The sequence below is a fragment of the Hermetia illucens genome, chromosome 1, assembly GCF_905115235.1.
Source record: "Hermetia illucens chromosome 1, iHerIll2.2.curated.20191125, whole genome shotgun sequence".
Lineage (NCBI taxonomy): Eukaryota > Metazoa > Arthropoda > Insecta > Diptera > Stratiomyidae > Hermetia > Hermetia illucens.
The window spans coordinates 89,050,333-89,073,562 of NC_051849.1; the positions used below are offsets into that span (position 1 = coordinate 89,050,333).

At 39.1% G+C, this 23,230-nt stretch overlaps 1 protein-coding gene across 1 annotated transcript in view; it reads right to left on the minus strand.

The window, feature by feature from the left end:
• Window positions 1-23,230, minus strand: part of LOC119646819 — a 38,986-nt gene that overhangs the window by 2,901 nt on the left and 12,855 nt on the right. Inside the window, exon 2 of the mRNA XM_038047434.1 lies at window positions 3,196-3,537. Coding sequence (XP_037903362.1) covers window positions 3,196-3,537 — 342 coding nt within the window. The remainder of the gene's footprint in view (window positions 1-3,195; window positions 3,538-23,230) is intronic.

A 23,230-nucleotide genomic window follows, 5' to 3' on the forward strand; every position in this document is an offset into this window, starting at 1 on the left:
TCGATGAGAAAGAAGTTGAACCCATCTCCTGTCCCTCTGGGCATATGTTCCCCCCCGCTTATGTTCAACGTGCAGGAATGTAATTCACTACATGTATGGGAGTTCACAGTTCGCACTTTTCCGCCAAATTTCGTGTCAATGGTATAGCCGATTCTGAAAAAAGCGCGGTTTCCAAAAAAACGTGTTTTTCTGCTCCCACGCTAGAGGGCATTGTGATCATCTTAAAGAAAAAATGTAAACGGCATTCTAGCGTGCGGACTTAACCACAGTCCACAAACTAGGATTATTATAAAATTATGAAAGCTAAGCTTCCTTGTTAAACTTTTTTTGTAAATTTTGGTGTTTTTCCATGGCTTCTTTAATGAATAAAAAAGAACTGCCGAATGAATCGCAATTAGAAATATGTTCTGAATAAGTGGTGAAAATTAACCCTTAGGTTTCTTAAAGAAACACATGTAAATCCTTGGGTTCAATTCTTATGATTTTAGCGTAGCCATTAAAACGTCATTCGGACCGATAAATACGCGCTTTATTACGGCGATCGACGTAAACCTGCATGTGATATTTTACCTGTTTAACACTGCAATTCCCGAACGACTTCAAATATCAAGAAAATACTTTGCCCTTATATTCTACAGTATATCTAGATACAATTGATGCAAAGAAAATCGATTCCTCGGATCCGACGGGAGCCAGCATAGAACAGTATCGACCAAAACATGCTATACAAAATATCCCAAAAGACAGTCGCCATCATCTTTCCGGCCGCAGTAGCCGCCTTCGCCTTTTTTTGGCCTAGATTGCCCCTTGGTAACTCATTGTTTAGATTGTTCTTTTGTTTCATGAGTGCACAGGTGGATCCAACCTTCATCAATAGTAACGAAAAGACACTTAAAGCCTTACGGATTTTTCTGAAACAGCTCCAAGCCGTCCTTGCAACACTTCACAAGATTTCGTTTTTGGTCAAGCGTGAGCAATCGCGGCACCCATCTTGCCGGTAGCTTTGTCATGTCCAAATGTGTATGCAAAATATTATGTACCCATTCATTCGAGATGCCCGCAGTACTAGCAATCTCACGCAGCTTCACTCTTCTGTCATCCGTCATCATATTATGCATTTTATCAAGTATTTCTTGAGTAGTAATCTCAAAGGCATACAGAGCATTCAACGTCACTTGTGCCCGTATGACCACCCCGAAAATTTTAAAACCACTTATAAACTGTTCTAATCGAAGGTGCAGAGTCACCATCATGTTTATCTAGGTTCTCTTTAGTCTCATGGGCGTTTTGCCTTTCATAAAGTAATGTTTTATCACCACACGAAATTCGTTTTCGTCTATTTTTTAAAAATCGTTCAACCTCCTCGATTGAAACGAATGCCAAACACAAAGAAATAGACTGATCTGACAGAAATAACCAAGTGTATGCATTCAAGATATGCTACTTACTAAACATGACCTCGATACGCGCCTGTAGTGCCATCTCTCTGACTTTGTACGGACTTTTCAAACGACCCTCGTATTTTGGGTAGAAGTAAATTTACACCGAGAAGACAACTTTGAACTGCTGTAACTTCATCAGTAAAAGTACGATTTTGATGAAACTTGGAGATATTTTACTTCATATTATAATCTATATTACTGAATTATTTATAACTCTAGGATAAACATAAGGGGGATTTCTAGTCAACTTCCACAAAAACATAATAATATACTATAATTAACTTAATTTGAGTAGATATCAAAATGGAGACTATTTTGAGACGTGAACACAGTATAGAGGCAGTTTTAAGATTTTTTTCGGTTGGGTAGTTTCTGACGCGCACTCCGTCTCTTCAATAAATTTCAAAACTAAGACTGGTGTCGAAGAGTACTAATGGAGGGCTTTCATTTGGTACCAACTTCACTATATTCGGTGGAAAAAAAATTTACAACATAAAGTGCTGTACCTTACTACATCTGTGGGCTTTCACAGTTCCCAGCTTCTCACAGGTACCACCTTCTCACTTATTTTTTTTTATTATTTATTTAGAAACTTTAACAAAATAAAGTAAAACTTAAGCTTGTCGGTTTGAAATCCGCTTAGAGGTGTATATATTTTACTAAGAGTCCTTGCGAGAACCTTAAGGGGTTCATCCCGCGTGAAAGCCGTTTCTTCTTCGCTTTTTTTAGATTTTTTTTGTGAAGAAGTGGATACGAATTTTTCACAATATATTTATTAATATCTTGAGCGTGCGTAGTAATTTTTCCAGCCGGATAGCATAGTTCATTACAGCAACTTATACACCCATCTCCAAAAAAGTGTTTTGTTATTAAAAAATGTTGAAAGTTAAATTTTTGGTAGTTTTGTTAAACTTTTTTTGGTAAATTTTGGTGTTTTTTCAAGGCTTCTTTAATGAATAAAAAAAACTACCGAAAGAATCGCAATTATCCTAGTTTGCGGACCGTAGAAATATGTTCTGAATAAGTGATGAATATTTCAAGGAATTTCGTTGGTTAGATTTTGGGTTTTTCGAGAAAAACGCATTTAAAATGTAGAATGCGATTTTTAACCATAAAATCTTAACTGACCATTAATCTACTATACCTAGTCCATAAACCTTAGGTTTCTTTCTTTCTTTCTTCTTCACACATGTAAAGCCTTGGCTTCAATTCTTATGATTTTAGCGAAGTCATTCGAACGTCATTCGGACCCATAAATACGCGGTTTATTACAGCGATCGACGTAAACCTGGCATGCGATATTTTACCTGTTTAACACTCTAATTTACGAACGACTCCGAATATCAACAAATCCTTTACCCATATATTCTAATCTATATCTAGATTGAAATTAATGTCCATTTTTTTTTTGTTTTTTACAGTTAATAAGTTAAGAAAAGAACTAGGTATTGTTCCTTATACTGTAAATATTTTTATTTTCCTTCCGCATTCAATTGTTTCGGAGACTACGTGCCTCCTTCTTCAGTTCTAGTACCTAATCCTTTTACCTAATTAGGTACTACCACTGGAGAAGGAGGCACGTGGTCTCCGAAGCAATTGTACGCAGAAGGAAAATTAAAATATTTATAGTATAAGGAACAATACCTAGTTCTTTTCTTATTTTATATATCTAGATATAATTGATGACAAAAAAATCGATTCCTGGGATCCGACACCCGTGATGACTCCCTTGAGAACATTTTACTTCACTTACCCTGTTGTTTTTCCATCGCAAGCGAAGCGAGATTGCTCCAGAAGAAGGGTTAGTCTATCGGGCTTCTCTTCCTCCTCTTCGATTTCTTCTTCTCCTGGCCGTTTTTTGCCCCCGCCTACACTTTTCTTTAGGTTTGGTAACTGAGATTCTCGTCTATATGTTCGGTCATCGGTCTCTTCTTCCTGTTCGTAGTTATAAAGTTTCGTACGGTATTCAACCGGGGTTTGTGCTTCAGTTTCATATTCAGCTTCTTCATAGTTCTGTGAGAAAGGGCTTGGCTTGTTTTGTGCTTGTGCCAAGCATAGTAGGAATCCTGCCAGTGTAATGATAAACAAATTGATTCTGTGGAGGAAAATAAAAATATTATAATGTTAAATTCGAGAGTAACGAATGAATAAAAGTGGTATTTGATTGCAATTATTAAGCAGCATGTAAAAACTTGTATGGGAGTATCTGAAGCATATTGAATCGATTGAATGGTGAATGCACAAGAAATATGATCGACATTGTTGGTACGAACTCCAAACAACTTAAATATTCAATGATATATCGGATCTCTAGACCCCAGGTAATTTATTCCCTCCTAAGAGAAAGTTTCCTGGTGCAATCATTTCTTAATCACCTCAGCGGAAGTACATCGAAGAATTATAACATTTTCTGCTGCAGCCACGTTCAAAGGCGAGGCAAATTCAATGTCAAAATGAGAAATGAATTATAGCGTAATCAACCATTAATCAAAAGCTTGAGGAAGATCATCCAAATTATGAATGCTAATTCCTACACAAACTAATGCAGACATTTCCTTACTAACTGCAAACACGGGTTATAGCCGGTAATGCGGCTGCTTTTAGCATTCGAGATTTCAACGAAGTCTATTATTTTTTACTTTTCTTTTCACTTTCAACTTTTGGAAGCATTGAACTTGATTTCCCATTCAATGGAGTCACTTACAGAAGTAACTTAACCCGCGAAGCATCTGCGTTAGGTATGCCACGGCTAAGTGAGTTTGCGTAGCCGCTGGAGCGTGAACTACTCGAAGTTCGTGGTGGTTCCATTGCATGCTTGCAATCCGTGTTTTGTCTGTAGCCGATTAGTTGCTATTAATTTGTCTAAATAACACTGGGTCTATTGAAAATTTGATTGGTATTCGGGTGCAGTGTGAAAAAAGCGTGACGAAATTACATACACTTAATTGAATGTTTAAAAAAATAATTGGGTCTTTCTGTTTTTTAGTGATATCATGCATTGCCTAAATTTATTGTATTTTTACCGCTTCCAAAAATAATAATATAATTTGCCAAAATGAAAACGTTCAACTAAAAAACTGATATCGACTCATGTAAAAGAGTTATTATTACATAACATTTTCTTTGAAGGAGGCCATAAAACTACTTTATGCTATTTGGGATTCGTTGTAAAAGCATTTCTGGGAGTAATCAAAGCAACGCTTGACTCATAATTCATCGTATGCGACTTTTATTCAATGCGGAACAAAAAATGGAAAGTTATTAAAATGTATAATGTGTATGAATGCATTTGATATTTATCATACCGATCTCGATAATATATCATATAAATATTTGTTATATATGCTAAAAGATAAATTTACTATTAAATCGTTACCACGATGGAGAGAACGCCAATGTAAAAATGCATTGGCGAAAGGTGACTGATAACCTGTCCAGTTTATAGAGGAACAGAAAGAGTTCCACTACAGATATTCACCAAGTATTTTGTGAGAAAATCGGCATTGATTTCACGACCAAGTAAGTAAATTTTCGAATGGAAATCGAAATTGAGTTTATGAAAATGGTTATTACGAGCGACTTTATCTTTGCCTCATTCGGTAGTGGGTTCATCTATCGATTTGGTTTGTCACTTTTCTCAATCGAAGGCCTGATTTGGATGGAGTGGGGGGGGGGGGGCTATCGGATACCCTCAATTGGGGGGTGTGATCATAACGTATTATGCCACAGATTCAGCGCAACATGCGAGTAATCATATCCGTTAGGCAACGCTCTTTGACTTTGCGGGGCATTTAAGACATTCATCGAAATGTCTACTGCAAAGGATACCATTTATAGAGTGCCACTTTATATAAGTTGCGCTGACGCTTGGACCAATTCTATTGCGCAGCTCATTATTAACCGGGAGAGTCGATGCGAGGTGCTTCAACTGCTCAGTTCTTGGCAGGTCGTTATCAATATCACTGATAGTTCTTATTTCATTTATTGTCGAAAAATCTATTTTACTTAGATTCAGTCGCAGACCATGCTACATGGAATTTTTCGAGATTAATTTTGTCATCAAACCCTATGAAAGTATTCTCTATATAGAGCAGTGTGTAAGACGCTTCACGTTATATGTCCGACGCCACTACTTTGCATAGAAATTAAATCATCAGTGCACAATACAGGGTCTGCCACAAAAGATCCCAAAGTTTTTTTTCGAAAATCGTTTCTCGATCAAAGAAAACAATGAGCGTCTCGATTCGTGATTTGTTCATCCTTGCTTTTTTACCGGTCAGGAGAATTGTTAGTGTGCCACCCGTTGCTCTGACGTTTTGATTCCAGATCTTACTCAAAAATTCATGTCCCGTCTCCTGTTATCACTCCGCCCAAAATTTCTAGATCCGTTTCATAAAATGCCTGGCTGTTTCAATTAACGCTGCTCCTTCATCCCATCTCTCCTCAGGACTTTTGGTACCATTTTCGAGCAGACTTTTCCCATCTGAAGATCATTTAGTAAAATGCCACGAATGATTCCTTCAATCTTCACTTAATCGTCGGTATTTGTCCAAAACTTGACGACGGGCGTCCCGAGTGGTCGTCCTTGTTGGGGGATAACCGGGTCCATGTTTTTCTCGACGATGGTGCAGTAGATATTCCTCAATAACTGTCTACAGACGACTCTGAACGGTCTCATTTCGAAGCTTAAATACCGCGCCAACATTTCCGCTCGAAACTCTGCCTTTTCAACCGCTCTTGCCAACTACAAAAGATGTATTTTTCAAAAAAAATTATTAAAGAATGTCTCGAAACGAAAATCTGAAACTTTTAACTGTCATAGGCCCAGATTGAACACGATCGGCGCGCCATTGCACTTTTGAGAAAAGATACCAAGCTGCCAGAGCGGCATGTTCATTTTCCATTAAGAATCGAGACATGAATACTCTTGTAAATATGTAAACGGGGAAATGCTCCTTAAACCACCATATAGAAAAAAATCTGGATGATTGGCATTGCATCCGTAGTTGCCCAACTCCCTCGGGCTTTTGACTAGGATAACTAGGAAAAGTTTTTCTCTAATGAACAATTTACCAAAGCAGGGTAACCTGCAAGAGGCATTTGAATGGGTGATTTTAACGGGTAGTACAATGGGCCTAATAAAAGACCTGAGTACTTGGAAATGAGGTTCCTCCCAGTCTATCAACCTAACCTTGCCGAATTGTAAGTCTCCCTTTCGCTCCTTCGTTATTCTGTTTTTTTTTTCATTTTATTTTCAGCGTACCTAATATTATACAAATAATGAGCTCGAAGCAGGGACACAAACATAAAGACAAACACAAACACCCATGTCGACTATCATTCGATCCTAGGACAAAGAGATTGCGATACTCTCTCTTAAACATTTAATACGATATAACCTTAGTTTGGTTGTCCATTTTTGGCTTTGACTGGACTGGATGAAAAAAGAATTTACGGAAGTCTCCTATCTCAGTGCAAAAAATTTGGTTTCTGTTAACAACCACAGTTTTGTCCCATTTCCATTGCGGTGTGTAGGGATTGGGATTAGAAAGTCCGGTTAGGAACAACTAGGCCGATTTTAGTTCGGTGATGCCTGCATTTCTCCCCTACTACCTTGGTTCGACCCACTCGTCAACCATCTTGGGAGACTGGATTACACTTCAGGGCTGAGCTTGCATTGTTTGACCTATCGACTGCCACTTCCGATCAGAGTGGTTATGAGTGCCAGGCCCGTGCACTGACCGAGTTCCTCGTTTGTGATAATATCAGGCCGGCGTACTTTGATGATACGATGTAGCCAGCTGTTTACGAAAGTTTGGACCTTTTGCTACTCCCATATAGCAACCTAGAAAAAACACTAGCATAGAACAGCCTCAACTTGATGTTGGTATTAAGATAACTGTATTTCCAGATTTTAGACAAAGCAGCAAAAGCGAATTTGGCGTTGTTAATGTATCGGGCAATATTCAGTTTGGTGCCACCGTTGAAAGAAATCACGCTTCCTAGGAATACAAATTGATCGACGCCTTCGGTACTCTGCCCATTAATGCAAATGGGAAGAGTACAATGATCATTTGGCCAAGATCCGTGACTCAGTGAGAGAACAAACAGATGTCATCAGCGTAGTTGAAGTATTTGCGGAAAGATGTCATAGTCAATTGAATTCCTCCACATCCTACGGACAAGATAGCATGAAAAACTTCACCAACAATAACAGGGAATAATATCGGTGACAAGCTACAACCATGACGGACTTTGGACCTTAAATTCCTCCGAGATTTTACCTCGGTGCAATACATGACATTTTGCGTCATCATATGTCGTTCTGATAATAGCCATTAGTTTCTTCGGAAAGACCCTCGTGCATAGAGGACGCTAGACACACTCTATATTTGCGCTGTCGAAAGCTTTCTCGAACTTGAGGTGAAGCAAAGATCTACATTCCGCACACTGCTTTAAAATGATTCGTAGGGTGTTCATGTGGTCGATGCAGGACGATCCAGTGTGGAAAACTGTCTATTCTTTGTCGAATAAATTTTCGAGATTCAATTTCTCTACCACGATTCGAAAAGTAAATTTCGAACTGTGACGGGCATATCAAAACCGCTTCGTATCTCTGTTGGTGTTCATCGAGGAAGCGCCCTCTCACCACTCCTCTTTGTTCTTGTTATGCTTTATGCAGATGTGTCTAATAGCAAAAATGATTTCGAACAACTTCTCCACAAATGGAATGATCGCTTCATGCAACACGGTCTCAGATCGAATCTGAATCAAACTGAGTTCCCCAAGAAACAGGCACAATCACTGTCAGCGGCAGTGACCTGACTAGAACTGAATGATTTAAATATCTGGCATCAATGCTATCAGGGAATGAAGAACTGCGTTATGAAATTGCTTCACGTATTTACGCAATCTGGATGGAGTGGCGTTTCACAACGAACGTCTCAACTCTAAAATTTACCTCAATTTCGTGTCTTGTAGCTCTCTATAGTTCTGAGTATTGGCCGATTATAAGAGACAATAAACGGCGTCTTGAGGTAATGGAGACGAAGATGTTACGTTGGACTAGTGGCATAATACCTTTTGATCACATCCAAAATGAGGATATCCGCGAACGTCGAAACAATGGTGGCTTGATATCCTGGATGGGAATTCAAAAGCCTCGCGATTGCATCCAGATTAGATATTCATAGAACCAAATGGCGAAACCATTTAAGGACCGTGGTAAAGTCTTCATTCCACCTCTTGAGCTGCTTGTCGTCGTGGATGAGGAGCCGACCGTTAACGTCCTTCAGAGGACTATGGAAAGTTTTATGACCATATGCAAGTTCTTTCGTGATGTGGTATACACTTCATTACATTGTGTGGCATCTTCCGTTTCGCTGGCTAGTGAAATAATTTTTCGGCATTCGGATCGGTATACACTTCATTACATTGTGCGGTATCGTCCGTTTCGCTGGTCAGTGTGATAATTTCTCGGGATTTCACATGGCATTGAAATTTGAGCGTGTGACGATCTCCATGACTCGCAGTGGTCAAAAGAGCCTTCAATCTCTTCCCTTCATTGATCCACTTCCTTGATTCGGCAGTCAGCCAGATTTTATGGCACAACTTCGGGACGTGGCCAATGGCTTGCGTAACACCCGAGAAAAGAGCATTCTTGGTCGCTACCCACTGCTTATCTATATTTTTAGGTGGGTTACTCAGTGTATCTGCAGTCCGATCAGCAAGATAACGACCCCCCCCCCCCCCTTGACTGTCGAGCGACAACTGTATTGTACAGACGGTCAGTATTGAACTTGGGGGGCGGCAGCCATCTAGCCCTATGAGAAATGACGGATGCAACATGCAAGCGAACATAAGCGACCATCAGATGGTGATCCCCTTCGAGGCCGATGTCAGCGCCTTTCTTATTACGCACATCCAGAAGACTACTTTTTGCTGGTGTTATCAGAGCTATTAAAATTAACCATCATAATTACTAACCTAAATTCTGAACCTGGACCGGAATCTTGCTATCAGAAATCTGTCAGAAACCGGCTCTTAAGAAAGAGCGCCTTACGATAGCCTTCAGAAACAACCTAACACCGGATTCAGGTCTGCTACCTTTTAGCTTTGCAAAGTACAAAAGCACGTTGTCATTAGTCTGACAAGATGAAGAGGAATACTCTCCGGGGTCTAATCATCTTACTTCGCTTAGAAACAGAATATTCAGCTTACATATATCGTTGGAAGTTTCGCTCAAATTAGAGAAAGCGGTGGTGCAGCGTGCGCACATTCCAGAAGCCAATCATCATCCGTTTTCGATAGTCGGTGGTTGCCGTGAGGTCAGTCCCTATTCGAGCCGTTGTTGCACGTTTTGGTAGCAGTAAAGTTTCAAAATTTGCAGGTTGGTAACCCACAAATTTCTATTCCTTTTAATCGCCTCATGCGATAAGCAGGGAAGACTCTGAATATATTTTTAAGTCTCAACTCAAAGGACGTGAGCCCGAATTAAGAACATAAGTTTAAGGTGAGCAATGGTGAAAATGTATGGAGTTACGGACTCCTACAACAAATCCAGAAATGCGATGACGGAAAGGTATCATTGGATTTTTCACTATACATACATATGTAGTCTTAAACAACTTTTTATTCGGAACACGAGAAATTTGTGAAGAAAAAATTACAACCCTTCGTTGCGTTGATGGTACTTCTCAAACTGAGTAAATTGTTAAATTGCTTGTAAGAGCAATGATTCTTAAAACAGCAAACTATTTCAAAATTGGTTTAGCAAATATCAATACGGATTAAGATAATAGTTTTTGGAAGGGTGCGCTATTTTATTTTTATTCCCTCCAAAAACTGGAGAAGTTTGTGTAATTCAAAAAACAAATTAAAGCTTTGCTAGCGATCTACAGTGTAGTATAAAAAACGCAAACATACTACGTGCGATTTACGACATCAATGCATTGGTAAATATCAATAAATTGCAAATCATGACTTCATACTAAATGTCCAGTTCAATGGTTGCAATACTATCCCTGGCTCTCGATTCCATAATACCTAAACAACGTCAATAATGGAACCTCATTTCAACTGTGATAATGTAACAAATTCATACGTTTCCATAGTACTCAAACCTTTATTGTTCACTTTCATGAAAGTGCTTTTAATGTAATCCATCCGCAAAATTGAAGCTGTTAATGCAAAGCTCGCAAAGATTTATCTTGTGGAACGAACATTGCTAAGCAATCACTGAACAAACTATCATCTACCGTCGCATTGTGTTTGATTTCTATTTGCACATTTATCTTTTCTACCACTTTTTGTCTCACCTGAACTAAAATCGCGTTACGTAAGGAAATTATATGTAATAATAGCTTGTAATGGAAACAAAAGGTTAAGAGGTCTTTTGATTTCGGGTACGCGCTTTTTCCGGTGAAATACTTACACCTAAGATACAGCGATGAGGTGGACGAAAAAATGAAATAAGATTAAAGCAGATAAATGCATATTAGCGGTTTTTGAAGTGAACTTGATTTATGAGATTCATTGCATTTGATGAATTTTAAATCATGTGGTTTGGCTTTCTGGTTTTGATGTAATTCGTCGACAGTGGAGGAAATGTAGAAAAATTGATGCTTGATGTTTGTTGGGTGATATAATGCTTTTAACATGTTGAATTCACTATGATAAATACAGCAAACCAAAATTATGTTTTGACTATCCCATGAAAAAATTATGGAAAGGAACTTAATACAATTAGAATGTTCAAAGTGTAAAGGCATATCGGGGTTAAGCTTAACTTTCGGTCTTTATTATTTGTTGATGTCTGTAGTAAATTTTGATGATTGGAGAGGCTCAACAGTATCCAACACTGCCGAAAGGGAAACACCAAGTCGAAAAATGCGCTTTAGTTTTAATCGAAAACTACAAGACTACGTTACTTCTGTGTCACTGGTTTATTGGACCCTGAAAAAGTCAAACGGGACCTGAAATGATGTTGATTGGGCTATATTCCTTCAGAGATAAGAGCTGAACATTTCCGGCAAAGGATATCAAAACAGAGTAACCGAACTGTTCTATCGGAATTAAATTATTATAGTGCATTAAGTATTGCAATTTTCATAATACAACGTTGGTAACCACTTCGATCATACTCCCATCAGGAAAACGCCTTAGATGCCAGAACCATACGTGAAGCGTAGAGATTATCTCATCCGAGGCAAATATCCGACTTCAAGACTAAGAAATATACGCCGACGACACAAAAACTGTGATTAAGCCGGAAGGGAAACTTATTAATTCCTGGCAATTCTGATGGCGACAAAACAATATTCTAACTTTTAGCGAATTAAAATCAGTAGAATCAAAAAAATTCCCGCAGAGCTTCTAGAAGAAGATAGGAAAATTTATAAATTTATTGATAGTCAACAGGGCTTTTGTACTTAGCTTACTATTGTTGTTATACAGACTTCCGTCAATTTATTAATACTTACTACATTGTTGTCTAAAAGTAGCGGCGATCGTTTTACCATATCTGGGTGGTAAAAACGACGCATATTAAAACCTAGTGAGTAATATTTTTTCTACGTGGTCTTTACCAGCTTCAACGAACGACAAAGTAAAGTATTAGTTGTTACAATTGTTATAGATAGCATACCTAAACGATATGTAAGGACCAATTAATGGACGAGCGTGCTTAATTCGTATGAAAATTAAGTTCTCTACAAAACTGTCTTCCTAAGGACCAATAATCCTGTTACCAACTTCATTAAAATAGTTCACAAATATGCTGCTATCTGAAATCAGTTCCCATTTGAATAAGTTTAACGTTATTGCCAACCATTCTTATGGATTCCGTTAAGAGCACGGGACTATATTATTGAATAAGAACGCTGCTTAGCGAATGTTATATCTACTGCATTTAAAACAAGTCGGAAAACTGAAAGCTGGATATAAAGTTTTATATTTCCTTATGTGTGGAATCCTGAGTGTGTGGCAGTACACACATTCGCGCGAAATAGATAAATTTAAACAGCCATAACCTGAATACTAATAACCGCATTTACAGGACACATGGCAGTATTATGGTGGTTGGTACTCCTAAGGCTTAAGGGGGGTTTCCGGTCAATTTCAAAAGGTTGGAATATACTATTATTAAGCTTATTTGAGAAGAGTCGGAATGGGAAATATTTGGAGGCCCAGATTTCATATAGGTGCATCGCCTTGAATTTTCTGGCATTTTTGTGTTGTGTAGTTTCCGATAATGAGCCCTGTCTGGCTTTAAGTTTGCACATTTTAATGGCTTACTCGCGCATTTGCAATTTACGTTGAAACTACTAATTGGGACCTTTCATTTGATAATCAACACGGGTAAATTAAATGAAACTCCACATAAATTTATATCACTCACTGTATGCGAGGGAATTGCACAGTTGTCTAGTTGTTTGAATTGGTGTAGCCATTTTGGAAAAAATTATGTGTGGCAGACAGTCAGAGACATACACACACAGTACTATCCAGTGATATAAAATTGGCACAGGTATTCGGCGGTCATCATACCTTCCTGCCGAAATTGAAAAATGCTGGGATTATAAGATCGACTTGCATCAACTATTTTTTTATTTCGACTATGTCTCAGTATCGATCGTAACGTACTTTTACTCTGGCCGACAAAAGCAACGACGCAACCCCACGCAAGGCTCACGGAAAACTACTCCTTGGGGCAAAATATTACATTGATTGGATAAAAATTCGAGCAGGTGAACTACGAATTACACTCAGTAACAACGGCATACATGCCGAATAGGGGTGAACATTTTTTCTTCACCAAATATAATCATGTGGGGTTAGTACTTTCCAAAACCCACTTTTGACAATTGTTGGAAAGGTGGGGAGCATGGGGGTCCGAAAGTGATCATTTCTTTCACGGATTCATTCTCAGAAACTACACAACCGAAAATCTAAAAAAAAAATCAGGAGGCTGTCATTATATGGTGCCTAGGTTCCGAAATACCCTCCATACCGACCTCTGTTCAAATAAAGTTAATAATAGTATATATTACTATAATTTTTAGTAATTGACTATGAAACCCCCCTTAAGTTCATCCTAGAATCACCAAATTGCAGCAATGTAGGCTATTATATAGAACATAATCCTACCAAGTTTCGTGGAAATCACACTATCATGAACAAAGTTAAAGTAGGTCAAAATTGTCGCTTCTTTGCAAATTCAAGATTTTGAATGTCAATCACATAAAAGCGGATATTATCACATAATATACGCAAATATCATGTACTAGATACTAATGGGACAAATGTCTACTAAAATGTTTTTATAAAAAAAATACACTAAGCTTTTCATATCTGAAGTGTCCAACTTCCGGTTTCCCGAATTGTTTTCATTAACTTGATACAGAACTATGGAGATCTACGCTCTCACAACAACGATAGCAGTGGGTGCAATGGAATGTTGATGGCGGCTGATCACAAGTTGTTCTACATAAGACGGAGTTTTGGCTGTTAAGATTCACATGAACGGTGAATGAAAGGTGAAAGATTCATTCAAATGATTATTTAAAATAGACGATCACTTCATTCCGTCTCTTTATTACCAAACCGTAAATAAAAGGGAAGTCTATATTTTTACTGATACGCGTTTCTTTTCATACACCTTTTTTCGAATTCTGCGTTTTATTTTATGGTCGTCCTCGTCCTTTTATTTGCTGAGACAAATTAAAATTAGGATCTTTTAGAATGATCGGATAAATTGTTTATTCCATAGGGTAAGTATCTGTCCGGTGAGAACGGCATTCCCGCGTGAGAGGTGGAAGAAGTCAACACATAGTAACGATACGGTTGTGTGTTCGAAACATAAAACCCATGTTAAGAGACGGTATGCCTCTAAATCCGTCTGCTTTTATCTTAACACAGATAAAAAGGTGCTAGTAATATAAGATTTTCAACCAATATATACTTTGGATTTACAATGTGGATAACATTTCTTCTAGAGAGGAATATGTTCCTAGTGCCATTCAAGTTTACACCTTATCCGATGTAGTCATCGTCATCGTAGAAAGCAAAAGCGAGATGTGGCAGGAAAATTGTTGGATCTGAGCAAATACCTCATTTCAGTAAGCCTAATAAAGTAGGTAGTGGCTTTCGAAATAGTAAACCAACCTGAAATAACTGTTAAATTAATAAAAGGAAACTAGTATTTTTAGCGTTCCCAAAATCAGTTAAAGGCACCTAGAAAGGAGTAATGCGGAGGATCCGTAAGTAAATAATGCCTCTCATATCTTAAATTGATTCTTTAGCTCGTGCCTTCTCGTGTTAATGCTGATTGGAGATTGGGTATGATCCAGTTCAGGTAGAAATTTCAATGGAAGAGAGGGGAAGTAAGGCAGTTATTTGGCGAATCACTGATAAAGACTCCCGCGAAAAACGATACTTCTCGGCAACCCAAGATAAATTCGTGGAACGAAACGGCAACGAATCCGGCATCGAAAAACAGAATTAGCGAACACCACATCGCTTAGGTGCAATGCGCGAGATTCTAAAACAAGTACCTCGTAATAATGGTAACATCTGAGCACATCACCAGTTGTAGTTGCTGAAAGATTCAAATAACTGATAATTGAAACCAAGTCATTAATGAAACAGTTGCCATCCGCATGAATTTCAAACACTTGAACATATATCATGCAGAAACAGAAGATATGAAAAACGTCGTATGTATTGTATTTTATAGTTTGCCTCTAATGACAGCTTCTCGTTGTGGACTTCATCCGACCAGTTGATAATAAGCCCCATTATATAAGCGTAATCGGACGGCATAGTTCTCACAATTGTCAACGATTTGTTTGCTAACATACAATAAGACAATAAGAGTTTAGTGATAAGTTCGAGCTGCTTCCTGTATATCAATATCGAAATTTCAGAAACGTCCCGCAGGTTTCCAATGGGAAGAGCAGAACATAGCGTCATCCTCCTAGGATCACCGAGATTCCTGCATAACTTCCAAAACACTTAGAAGGTGAATGGCGGAAAAGCATTTGTCCAACCTACGGACACGATTGATAACACGGGAACGACCGCGCAAAAGAGTGGATAACTGCGGTCTTGGATCCTGGAATGTTAGATCACTATACAAATCTGATGCTGTCATATCTACTTCCAAAGGCTACCAAATATAAAGTCAGGGTTCTAGCAGAAAATGGATTCAAATGGTTACGCGGTGACTGAAAAGTAGGAATTCATCAGCGAAATGTTAGTTTGCAGTTACTTTCATCATGAATAGGGGCTTTAAAGTAAATGTTATCGACATCAATCGTATAGTTACATGAAAGATTGTGTGGGCTTCTCATCAAAGCAAAGCTTTTTGACATGTATCTTGTCATCAAATTTTGTGTCCTCACTTTCCTGCGTTTCATTGCGTTTCAGAGATAAGAACATTTTCGAAAAGTACTAATCTTGCCCCTTTATTTGATATCACACGTCACCATATTCTGTGAAAAAACATTTTGCTCCTCCCTTTCGCCCCATTAAACCCAACATAAAATTATGCAACTCGAGTATTTAAAACTATAATAAGCCCTGTGCTATGCTACGGATCTGAAACATGGACCCTAATAACAAACTTTTGAAAAACTCGTCAATACTTCGAGAGGAAAGTCCTGAGGTACATAAGGTTACACGAGAGGACGACCAATGCCGACTCAAATGAAACCAAGGGTTGTATCAAATATTTACCGACCCTGCAGTCTCTAAATTAATAAAATTTCGAAAGTTGCAAAGGACTTTCCACGTTCAAAGAATGGGCAATACTCAGATACCTACAAGGATATTCGAAGGGAGAGCAGAAGGACGACGACCAGTGTGGGAAACCTCGAAAGCGCTGGGCAGATTCTTTTGACGAAGGCAACGCATTACTGCTCGAATTTCCTGAAAACCAAGGGCCGGATGGATTGTAGAGCCTCGACGACGACGACAATCTGCAAGAGAGATGTTTGTGATACGAAAACTACAGGGGAAACCAGGGAGGTCCTGACAAAAATTATTAAACCGGTTTGAAACAAGAAGTTCGGCGTGTATGAAAGGTTTTTTTCTTTTCTATGAAAGTGTGAGTTTGCGTCCTAGGGTATATGCGTTAAGGATCCAATGTTCACTTCACTTCACTTCAGCCGAACCAATGCGTATATGAATCCGAACAACGTTATTAAGGCGAATCCTACTACATATATTGTTGCGAAATGTGAATTATGATAACGGCGTCGGTTCGACACATTTGAGTGAACGAATCTTATTTAGATTTCCCGACCAGTAAGAAGGATGTGCATGACGATTGTACGATTTATTTTATGAATGATGAGCTTCAAGCCATATTATATTAAATTCCGCAAGTTCGACTAGGCTGGGCATGTTGAATGAATGCTAAAGGGAGTCACGCTAGAAAAGACCTAAGCAGCAATACGAGTACATTTTTAGACCTTTCGAATTAGGGGATGCGAAATGGATCGTGAAAACTGGAAACTGTGTATCATGTGCACCATTGAAAAACGTGTAATAAATCATCATCATCATCATCAACGGCGCAACAACCGGTACCCGGTCTAGGCCTGCCTTAATAAGGAACTCCAGATATCCCGGTTTTGCGCCGAGGTCCATCAATTCGATATTCCTGCTGCTGTCTGGCGTCCTGACCTACGCCATCGCTCCATCTTAGGCAGGGTCTGTCTCGTTTTCTTTTTCTACCATAGATATTGCCCTTATAGACTTTCCGGGTGGGATCATCCTCATCCATACGGATTAAGTGACCCGCCCACCGTAACCTATTGAGCCGGATTTTATCCACAACCGGACGGTCATGGTATCGCTCATAGATTTCGTCATTGTGTAGGCTACGGAATCGTCCATCCTCAAAATTCTTCGGAGGATTCTTCTCTCGAACGCGGCCAAGAGTTCGCAATTTTTCTTGCTAAGAACCCAAGTTTCCGAGGAATACATGAGGACTGGCAAGATCATAGTCTTGTACAGTAAGAGCTTTGACCCTATGATGAGACATTTCGAGCGGAACAGTGTTTATAAGCTGAAATAGGCTCTGTTGGCTGACAACAACCGTGCGCGGATTTCATCATCGTAGCTGTTATCGATTGTGATTTTCGACCCTAGATAGGAGAAATTGTCAACGGTCTCAAAGTTGTATTCTCCTATCCTCATTCTTCTTCGTGTTTGTGTTTGACCAGTCCGGTTTGATGTTGTTGGTTGATTCGTCTTCAATGCTGACGTTGCCACCATATATTTTGTCTTGCCTTCATTGATGTGCAGCCCAAGATCTCGCGCCGCCTGCTCGATCTGGATGAAGGCAGTTTGTACGTCTCGGGTGGTTCTTCCCATGATGTCGATATCGTCAGCATAGGCCAATAGTTGGGTGGACTTGAAGAGGATCGTACCTCTTGCATTTACCTCAGCATCACGGATCACTTTCTCGAGGGCTAGGTTAAAGAGGACGCATGATAGCGCATCCCCTTGTCATAGACCGTTGTTGATGTCGAATGGTCTTGAGAGTGATCCTGCTGCTTTTATCTGGCCTCGCACATTGGTCAGGGTGAGCCTAGTCAGTCTTATTAATTTCATCGGGATATCAAATTCTCTCATGGCCGTGTACAGTTTTACCCTGGCTATGCTATCATAGGCGGCTTTAAAGTCGATGAGCAGATGGTGCAACGGTTGTCCATATTCCAACAGTTTTTGCATTGCTTGCCGCAGAGAGAAAATCTGATCTGTTGCTGATTTGCCTGGAGTGAAGCCTCTTTGGTATGGGTCAATGATGTTCTGGGCGTATGGGGCTATCCGGCCTAGCAAGATAGTGGAGAATATCTTATAGATGGTACTCAGCAACGTGATACCTCTATAATTGCTGCACTGTGTGATATCTCACTTTTTATGTATAAGACAGATAATGCCTCATTGCCAATCGTCAGGCATTGATTCGCTGTCTCATACCTTGAGCACAAGTTGATGAACCACTTGGTGTAACTGGTCGCCTCCATATTTAACCAATTCGGCTGTAATTCCATCGGCTCCTGGCGACTTATGATTTTTTAGCCGATGAATTGCACGGACTGTTTCTCCTAAACTTGGTGGTGGCAGTATTTGTCCGTCGTCTTCAGTTGGCGGGACCTCCAACTCGCCGATGTTCGGGTTGTTCAGTAGCTCATCAAAGTACTCAACCCATCGCTCTAATATGCCCATTCTGTCGGAAATCAGATTTCCCTCTTTGTCTCGGCAGGATGAGCATCGAGGTGTATAAGGCTTCATCCTGCTGACTTGTTGGTAAAACTTCCGCGCCTGGTGCAGTTGCTCCCTGTACTTTTTTAGTTCACAGACTTGTTGGTTCTCCCAGGCTGTAATAAATGTGTATCTTAAAAGGAGATCTTTCAGATTATATTTGTATATCTGGTTCTAACTATTCTAAGTGGTTAGTCATTTTGATGTGCCAGTTCGCCCACACGCATATAAATACATACAGATCCATGCGTATATTCACGAGGAATGTTACCCAACCAACCTCACTAAACATGAATAATTTAGATATTATGAGAGCTTTGTCGGTCTTCATGCATTTAAGATACTTTTCTATTTCTACGCTGAAGACATCTACCCACAACTGCTTCAAAATCGAATTTGTGCAATCTGAAGTGCTTATAAGAGCTTGTTTTCATGTAGCACCATACACAGAAAATACGAAGAGTTTATGCTACGTGTGTGCAATTCAAGCTAGGGAACTCCATTGCAACATCTGCATCTAACTGGGAAAATGCTCCTCAAGTTTGCAACATGTTTCTGATCGGAATTTGGCTTCATTAAAATTGCTAGACTAAATTCTACATATTTTCCAGTATTCGCTACTTACAATTTCTCTCTGATTAAGTTATGTTTGCAGACTCTCTATTGAATATGTGCATGCACACATTGGGTTGGATTTGGAAATGTTAGAGGGCTAAGAGTGGAACCTCATGGAAGAGGTATATGTAGAGCAACTCAACTTGATGAATTGCAATTAGTACCTGAGTATTAGGCATATCATCTATTCCTTCCATCTGGCATTATCCACCGTCAATTCAATGGATATCGCTGCTATTGCACCTTAATTTCACTTTCATTTTCGTGTTTGCGGGAAGAATACTTTTGCTTTCTTTCATTATTTTTGTATTGTATGGTTGAATATACTGATTATTACACGATTGTCTTATTATTTCAAGAAAATACAGTGGTCGCCATCACTTTTTATATACTATGAAATGAAAGAGTGAAAACTTGTTGAACCTGTTACCACAGGTTGGACCTCTTTGCTGGATCTCTATAGACATGGATACAACCAAGATTATCGTCTTGAAATCAAGTTACTACGACTTATCTGGTTATATGTGGTCAGAAAGGCTACGGATTTCATTGCAATCCCAATATATAGAAGCCGGTTAATTGCCTTAAAGGTATCTCCTAAAAGATGTTATGTCATCCCTTGTCATGGACATACCTAATGGAGATGCTGACCGGGTTTTTCTTTTCTTATTCGTGGAAAACATTTTACTTCTTTGAGTACAATGCTTCCTGCTCAGACAACGTGTAGCGACATAACGTGATCATGATTTATAAAATGATGTGACAAGGAAAGTAGGTGAAAGGCGTGGTGTTGGCTTAGCTGGACATATGACGACCATATTATGCAATATGGTATGATAAGTCATAATATCCAGTTTTCCCACGATTCAATTATGTAGCATTCACGAAGGTGAATTGAAAGTAGTGCGTAAACAATTACAGATATCTGGTTCACTTACCATGTTACTTTCACAATGTAGCCTCTTGTAAATAAGTAATCATGTCATTATAAAATTAATGAGAAAAAAGTGAATTATCGTTTAGATACATTAAGAATTGTAAACTTATTTTTAGAGTTTCATAATTCTTCACGTTAGCATCGACTGATGCAGACTACCAATTTTGAAAGTCCTTGGAATGAAAACTACTTTCCAAAGATGTAAAAAGATCGCGATTTGCCTCCCGGTGGTTATATTCTCACTGATATCATAAAAGCTACTGCTGAAATTCGATGATACAATCTCGCAACCAACATGTCCTAGTTCTGGATTTTTCTCAAGAATGATGTTCCAACCCACTGGGTGAGACACTGCGGTGGCATGGCTTTAATGGCTGCTGCTTGTCCTCCATTTGTTTTGGTTTCACTTCAAGTTCAGCTAAATGAAATTATTTGTTCTTGAGAGATAACCTTTTTAACCGCCTGCAAACACTCCTGCACAAAATATTATCGTCAAAATAATGGCAAATGATAAATGTCTTGAAATGGACCGTTCTATAAATGTCGGAACATACCAAGGGTGAAGGGGGAAGCAAAAGTGGTCTTCATTTCAAAGGCGGGGAAAAAGCATTCTTTTCAAACCAATTTACTAGTACTATCCACCTAACACTTAATCACTTATATCCATGCTATCATCTGATAGAATTCTTATTCTGATCATATGCCTAGCCAGTAAATTATGACCAATCAGAATACTCTTAACAATTCTAAAAGTTTTCTTGCTTTGTGACAGGATAAACTTTGCAGTAGTCCGCTTCTGACAGGAGAAATTTGGTGCGTCCATTTTTTTAGGTCGCAGCATTATCCAATGTTACTGACACTCCAGTTTTTCGTTCCGGCCGGCCCTAGCATGAGAGAAATTGAACCCTCTTTGACTAAGGCATCTGAGATCTCATTTCTCACATTACAGTGGCCAGGTACTCAGAGTACTTCCACCGTATTCAATATAAAAATAAGGTTCAAATCATTTCTACTTTCCTTAACGATTTAAGATGATAAAAGGACTGCTCAACGCCCTCAGCGCAGTTTGACTATCGCTACAGGTTGCAATGCGCCTATCCTTCAATCGCTCGTCAATCCCCCAGGTTGCTATCCTTGGGATCGTATACACCGCAATCTGAAAAAACCGTTGCATGTTACCCCAAGCAAAAAGCCCACTTCCGAAAAGTAGACTTCTGCTCCAGAACCCTGTTCTGTTTTCATATCAGAACCCTGTTCTGTTATATCAAAGCATATCCCGCCTTGCATTCTTCCGAAAATTAAAACTGCAATACAAAAACTGGATTCAAATCTCCTAATACTTCTTCCAACAAAAATTTGAAAATCGTTTCCTCTTGCTTTTCATACCAGGTTTTAAGGTTTTTTATAAAACAACCACCATTACAATCGGTTTGCTTTCTGTCACTCATATTCGGATGAGATTTGGTTGAAAGATGGGAACTGTGAATCCCAACGCACGCAGTGAGTGACATCGTTATATACTGAGTTCGAGGGGGTTTCCATACATGCAAAAGTGGGGTGGACATTTTCACCGAGTAGGCATGTGGGATATCAAAGGTCTTGAATAATACTTTTCAAAGATGAAGTTTTATCTTGAATGCAGGAAAGGGAAGTGCGTGTTTCAGAGATCCATTCTCAGGAGCCAGGTAAATGCTTTGCTTTGTTTCGTGTTGAGAAATTCATCTTTTGAGGTTCTATAAATGCCCGACCTTTCGGCAAAACAAATTGCTATATTTCCCTTAAGTGTTTCCCAAACTCACATTCTCCTTGGAAGTGATGTGATTATTCAAGAGGATGTGTTCCACTATCAACGCTTCCTTTTTTAAAGCCAACTCTACTTCCTTCAGGTGCTTTCCAAGACGTGGTTCCACATCCTTTCTTGTCTGTCGTATACCTACTTTTTACAAACTGCGCAGCAAATTTCATATATCCCTGGTTTTGGTCATTTAATTGATTGAGTCCTTGATTGATCACCGAGCAGTTCTGGCTGTTTCTGTTGCTAAAAACGATGTCCAAAACATATTTCTCCCGAAAGAGAAAATCTTACTATGGGGTGTTGATCTGGATTTAGCTTGATGAATGATTATCGCCGAAGGGTCCTCTTTCGTTTGCTGATCAAACTACTGGTGGTCAGGTTGGGGTAACCGTTCAATCAACCGACATCAAAAATGTACTTGGCTTCATTCACTACGCCTTCCAAGGTAATGGGAAAGGTTAGCATACCGAATTTTTATTTCAGCTATCACAGTTTTACTCAAACACTCTATTCAACCTCTTCAAATGCTCCATGCCCCACGTGTCTACTGTTTCCCTATAGACCTAAGAAAAATAGTTTATGAGCTCCAGTCGTTGTACTGCTGTCAATTTATGCAAATTGGCTGCGCCAAACTCATGGCATCGGTAATAGTGGCACATAGCCCAGTTCAAAACTTACCAGAAAATTATTCCTTAGAAGTTGCCCTAGGTACTCTATTGTTGTTGATAAATGCCACTAATGCCAACTGCTTTGAAATACCCAAAAAACAGTATGGAAACTCCCCTTTTTTTAATGGTAACCACCGCTCTTGCTGTGTTCCAAGTTCATGGTATTAATTTGCACTCGTAAATTTAAGAGTATCTAATGTGCCAGAAATTTGAGAGTATCTAATGTGCCAGAATCCAATTGGTATTGAGAGTCATTGGTAACTGCAAGAGGGCGGGGCTGCGCACAACTCATGAAAGGTCATCATAGTACCATTCATAAGGAACATACGCTTGGTACTGAAGATCTATTAGACTATAAAATATTGAAGTTAAATAACGTGGTCAAATTACACTAGACCAAAGGCTATTCTGCAACACGCACAGCGGAATATATGTAAGAGAGCTACAAGAGCTTTGCTGATTTGCAGGAAAGGAATGGGGGTGCATGCCGAAAAGACTA